This window comes from Sinocyclocheilus rhinocerous, unplaced genomic scaffold (assembly GCF_001515625.1).
Source record: "Sinocyclocheilus rhinocerous isolate Xijiao unplaced genomic scaffold, SAMN03320098_v1.1 scaffold185, whole genome shotgun sequence".
Classification (NCBI taxonomy): Eukaryota; Metazoa; Chordata; class Actinopteri; order Cypriniformes; family Cyprinidae; genus Sinocyclocheilus; species Sinocyclocheilus rhinocerous.
In genome coordinates this window covers 23,099-29,300 of record NW_015662163.1, presented here as the reverse complement: position 1 = coordinate 29,300, position 6,202 = coordinate 23,099, and the positions used below count along the sequence as shown (strand labels likewise).

General features: G+C 35.7%; 1 protein-coding gene across 1 annotated transcript in view; it reads left to right on the top strand.

The window, feature by feature from the left end:
* The window catches only part of slc5a6a (solute carrier family 5 member 6a), a 16,495-nt gene that overhangs the window by 6,278 nt on the left and 4,015 nt on the right, over positions 1-6,202 (top strand). The window contains exons 2-8 of the mRNA XM_016537477.1: positions 2,132-2,602; positions 3,261-3,326; positions 3,654-3,705; positions 3,817-3,884; positions 4,819-4,973; positions 5,463-5,603; positions 5,755-5,884. Coding sequence (XP_016392963.1) covers positions 2,255-2,602; positions 3,261-3,326; positions 3,654-3,705; positions 3,817-3,884; positions 4,819-4,973; positions 5,463-5,603; positions 5,755-5,884 — 960 coding nt within the window. The 5' untranslated portion in view covers positions 2,132-2,254. The remainder of the gene's footprint in view (positions 1-2,131; positions 2,603-3,260; positions 3,327-3,653; positions 3,706-3,816; positions 3,885-4,818; positions 4,974-5,462; positions 5,604-5,754; positions 5,885-6,202) is intronic.

Here is a 6,202-nt window from a genome sequence, read left to right as displayed (position 1 = left end):
AACCATCAAACCTAAAACATTGCTACTGTATTTTTTACGGTAAAATTCCGGCAACCACAGCTGCCGGTTTTTTACCGTAAATTTTACGGAATTTTTTTTTACAGTGTACAGATTACAGATTAGATACAGATTTTCAGTGTGGTTTTCATTTGGACCTAGTTAAACAAGTGAGTTAAACTCAAGTGTTCTTGACCTCAAAATGAAAAATCTCATATTTACTGTAGTACTCATAGGCTGTATTGTTCCGCTGTTCAGGACAGGATTGTGTGCAGTAAATTGTGTCCATTGTATGCAACTAATTTACAGATATTGCATGTGTAATGAATAAATGACAATGAGCAAACTCACAAATGCAAGAAAGTTTAGTATGATGCTTGACTTTTTACCATTTTACAGGGTGTTATGTAACTTGCCTGCTACTAAATGTGTGTACATGAATTAATATGAAATATGTCTGAAATGCATGACAGTCTCTTCTGATCACTTTTGAAGTTTACACTATACTGCTTGGGGTTGGTAAGATTTTTTTTAAATGTTTTTGAAAGACTCTCTTGTGTTTATCAAGGTTGCATTTTTTTTAATCAAAATTTAAAACAGTAATTTTGAAATATATTACAATTTAAACTGATGGGTTTATATATATATAGTAAAGCTACAGTATGTGATAATAGTGTGACTTGCTATATTTCATCAGCATCATCCTCTCAGTGTCACCTATTACATTTTATCATTGAGTCTGACTCCTCTGGCCTAAATACACTGACCCACAGTGCTTTTTGCATTCAACACATGTTTGTGTGAATAAGCTTGAGCACTACAGAATGTCAGAATATGTTAGAATAGTTGCTTGTAAGCTGGTTTGTTTATGACAGGAAGCCCTAGTGGCACAATATTAAATTAAAAAGAGATTTTTAAGTCACATGATGACTCATTGAATAAACTGTGTTATGTCATTATGTCTCACAAGACCAGTGCACGGTTTTCAGTGGGTTGTGTGATTGATAAACTAGTGATTGTGTTTTATTTTATTTCATTTTATGTATGTATTTATTTATTTCTTGAACAAGGCACTGAGAGCAATCATTTTGTTTGGCTCATTAAGACATTTATTTTGTATTGATCAATGTCTGGAACTTCACAAAACAATGAGAACAAGACTGTAACTTTTCAGTTATTTCATTTAATTACTTTGACGTTTTGAGTGGCATGAAATATAGAAACCAAAACAATCAAATTATTCTTTTACATAGATGATGTGTTTTCTGTGTTATTTTTAATTAAACCTTTGTTAATGTTTTCATGCTGAATCACAATGCTAAAACCATGCTGTGTCCTAAGGCCACCTACTAGCAGCTCAGAAAACATAATGTAGAGCTTTAATCAAATGAGGTGAGCCAGCAGTGCTTTCAGCTTTAACTCTAGTGACATCTTTACAGCAGCAGTTCTAGAAATTCTACTGATATTACAAAACAACTGTGTGCTACACATACTGACTAACACGTAATTTAAGGTTACATGTATTTGTATTATGATATAGTTAAATAATCTCTTAATTAATTATAAAATAGCTTAATTCCTGCCATGAAGGTTCTTTTCTTCATTGTTGTGACAATATTAAAAACATGTTGTCACTAATTTCATTGAGAAAATTATCGTTCCATACCGACATGATTTTAATTCTTCTGTGCAACATAAGATATTTTGAAGAATGTTTTTGTTGCTTTATTGTTTACTAATAAAAAAAGCCTACATGTTATAGATCTTATAGTGAATGATTCATGTATGTATGCTATACTGTATATATATCCTGCAAGAAAAACAGACTTCTTTCTGATGAATTAGTTTTTTTTTTTTGATGATCTATTACATTTGTATGTACTTCACAATTCGGAAGATTAACTTGATTGCTACTTTGATTTGATTGTGACTTTTTATGTGTATAAAAAGGCCAAATTGTGATGTAAAATAATACATTGTCACTTTTTAGTTGTTTTGCACATGCTGTGCAATGCATTCGTGTAAATGTTTCCTTACTGCTAATTTGGAAAATCTTTAAATCTAGACAGTCAGAAAGTGTAATGTGGATATTCTGCATTTTTGTGTAAACTGTCTTTTTATTTATTTCTTATAGCAAGTCACCTGCTATCCTTCATGATGACCCAATGGTCAACTCTCCATTGACACTCCACTGATCATCCAGGGGCCTCATCACTCTGTGCACTCCTCTCCACACCTCTCCACACCTCACGGCATCATGGGGGACGTAGTCCAGATGCACTTCAGCACAGTGGATTACGTGATTTTCGTCGTGCTGCTAGTGGCCTCCGCCGGAATCGGCCTTTACTATGCCTTCTCAGGGGGTCGTCAGAGGACCACACAGGAGTTCCTGCTGGCCGACCGCAGCATGCGCTGTCTTCCGGTGTCCCTTTCACTGCTGGCCACCTTTCAATCAGCGGTGGCCATCCTGGGTGCCCCATCTGAGATTTACACACACGGCACGCAGTATTGGTTCCTGGGCTGCTCCTACTTCCTGGGCCTGCTCATCCCTGCACACGTTTTCATACCAGTTTTCTATCGGCTCCGCCTTAGCAGCGCGTATCAGGTAGTACATTAGAAATTCACTGTGTTTGTTTGTTTGTTTGAGAGACTGGAGTATGTGTCACTTTTTGGGAATCAGAGTCAGTTTCACAAATTAGTAAGTGAATGATCCATTAGGGAATTTGTCTGAAATTTAAGGATTTTACAAAATCCTTATCTAGTAATCATTAAACAACTGGAAAGTTAATGGGAAAAAAAACATGGATATTCATTGGTCAGAAAGGGTGGGAACTTTGTAAATTGACCTGCAAGTGCAAAATTTAAGCATTCTCACAACAAGTGGTCTTAGACTTTTGGAGCCCACTTTAACATTATAAGGATAATGGACAGTCAGTTAGTATAGCAAAATAAATCCCAACATTATACAAAAAATATTTGATAGCAGAATTCTAACCAGTCAAAATCAAGCATTCCAGAAATCCAAATATACTATTTTATTACAGTAAATAAGATACTGTTCAAAAGTTGTTTTTAGAAAGTATTTATTATTACATTTGTTCAATTTAATGCACGCTTGATGAATCCATCTCAATCCATCTGACTGAAAATTATTATGTAATATTTGTAAATTGCAGTCCTCTGGCTGTACCAAAACATGCTCTATGGGATTTTACACTGTTTCTGTTTATATTAAATTCTTGCCTTCTTTTTCTTCTTCATAGTATCTGGAACTTCGTTTTAGTAAAAGTGTTCGGATATGTGGCACTGTGACCTTCATCTTTCAGATGGTGAGTTGTGGTTACCACCTGGATGTGTGCAATAGGATATTAAAACCTTTAGGAGTATAATCTAATAATCTAAAGTAACATTGTCTTTTACTCCAGTTTTGTTAGGCACAAAGACACCCTGTTGTCAGTATAAAAACTTGAACTTTCACCTACAAACTTATTCTAACCCCCCACTGATATGGACAATATTTTACTCAGCGTTGTGGGTCTAAAGTGTAATGATTCTCAGAACTATCAGTTACTAGACGGGGGAAATTCAGAGAAACAAGTTATGTCCTAAAACAAGCATTACAACTGTTACATCTGTCAAATTATGTTTTTACGCAGGTGATCTATATGGGAGTTGTTCTGTATGCTCCAGCACTTGCACTTAATGCAGGTAATTGAGACTATTGATGCATTACAAGACACGCATGTTGATGTAAATCAGATAAGTAGTTTATTTCATGTTTTTCCTCTTGTAAATGTTTGAATTTGTTTGTGATCACAGTAACAGGTTTTGACCTTTGGGGGGCAGTGCTGGCCATGGGATTGGTGTGCACACTTTACACAGCTTTGGTAGGCTGGAGATAAGCATCGGTTTATCATTTCGTTGTTTACATGTGGTGTGGCATAAATGCATTTAGTTATTTTCTCTTTTACTTACTGTTGCTCAGCTACTCAAGTATGGGGTCAGTAAGGTTTTTAAAAAGAAATGAACACTTTTAATCAGCAGGGTGGCATTCAATTGATCATAAGTAACAGTAAAGACATTTATAATGATACAAAAGAATTACGTTTCAAGTAAATGTTGTTCTTTTGAACTTTCTATTCATCAAATAATTAAAAAAACATGTATCCTGGTTTAGACACAATTATATTAAGCAGCACAACTGTTTTCAAAGTTATAATAAATAGAAATGTTTCTTGAATGCCAAATCAGTATTTTAGAAGGATTTCTGAAGGATCAAGAGAGGAATAAAGAATAAAAAAATTCAGCTTGAACATCACAGGAATAAATTACATTTTAAAATATATTAATATAGAAAACAGCTATTCCTAATTGTAATAATATTTCACAATATTACAGTTTTTACTGTGTTTTTGACCAAATGAATGTAGCCTTGGTGAGCATTTCTTTCAACAACATTTGGTTTAGACACAAATATATTAAGCAGCACAACTGTTTTCAAAGTTATAATAAATAGAAATGTTTCTTGAATGCCAAATCAGTATTTTAGAAGGATTTCTGAAGGATCAAGAGAGGAATAAAGAATAAAAAAATTCAGCTTGAACATCACAGGAATAAATTACATTTTAAAATATATTAATATAGAAAACGGCTATTCCTAATTGTAATAATATTTCACAATATTACAGTTTTTACTATGTTTTTGACCAAATTAATGTAGCCTTGGTGAGCATTTCTTTCAACAACATAAAAAAATCCCCAAACTTTTGAATGGTAGTGTACATTATAACACACCTGCTCCTCTCTTCTCTTCTTCTCCAGGGTGGTCTGAAAGCAGTGATCTGGACAGATGTGTTTCAGACAATTGTTATGTTTGCGGGGCAGCTGGCAGTGATTGTAGTTGGTACCCATCAGGCAGGTGGCATCGCTGAAGTTTGGAGGAAAGCACAAAACGGCAGCCGTATCTCAGGCCTTGAGTGAGTGGTGCGATTTAATATCATTTTGTTTCATATATGAGTATCTAAACTGTTCCTTTAAAGGGTTAGTTCACCCCAAAATGAAAATTCTGTCATTAATTACTCACCCTCATGTTGTTCCAAACCCGTAAGACCTTCGTTTATCTTCGGAACACAAATTAAGATATTTTGCAAAACTGAAGTTGAGCCACTGATGTCACATGGACTGTTTTACCGATGTCCTTACTACGTTTCTGGACCTGGGAACATTTCAGTTGCGTTGCTGTCTATGCAGGGTCTGAGAGCTCTCACATTTCATCAAAAATATAAAAATTTTTGTTCCGAAGATAAACAAAGGTCTTACGGGTTTGGAACAACTTGAGGGTGAGTAATTAATGACAGAATTGTCATTTTTGGGTGAACTATCCCTTTAAGATTATCTAACAAACACTGTTCCACATACCAGAATTGTAACTGAAGCTCACATTCTTTGTTTTGTGGTCATGGCAGCCTGAACCCTGACCCTTTAGAGAGGCACACGTTCTGGACTCTGGGAGTGGGGGGAATTTTCCTCATGCTGGCCCTGTATGGAGTGAATCAGGCTCAGGTCCAGAGATACCTCAGCTCCCGCACAGAGAAAGAGGCCATCATGTAAGAAAACACCCAGCTCTTCCACACTCTGGTTAAGTCAATAGAATCTGAAAGTGTGAAGTTGTTTTATGCACCGTTTGTGCTGTTTCTGCTGGGTTGTGTTGTGTGCCAGTACATTTTGAAGTGTTTTTTGGGGTGTCTTGTTCTTCAGGTCCTGTTATGCGGTGTTCCCATGCCAGCAGATCGTGCTCACGTTGGGCTGTTTAATGGGTTTGGTTATGTATGCTCGATATGGGGAGGACAGCCCTCTGGATAAGGGCTATGTCAAAAGCAATGACCAGGTCAGACACAAAATATATATACTACCATTCAAATGTTTGGGGACTGTATGATTTTTTTATTTTTATGGAAATGAATACTTTTCAGCAAGGATGTATTAAATTGATCAAAAAATGACAGATAAGACATTTAGAATGTCTCAAAAGATTCAAATGATTTTGAATAAATTAGGGCTGCACGATTAATCGCATGCGATATTTAATGCGCATCTTGCCAGTAAAGCTGGTTCTGTAATCAGCGGTAAATCTCCATCACTCCACCAGCTTTACTGGCAAGATGCGCATTAAATATCGCATGCGATTAATCGTGCAGCCCTAATT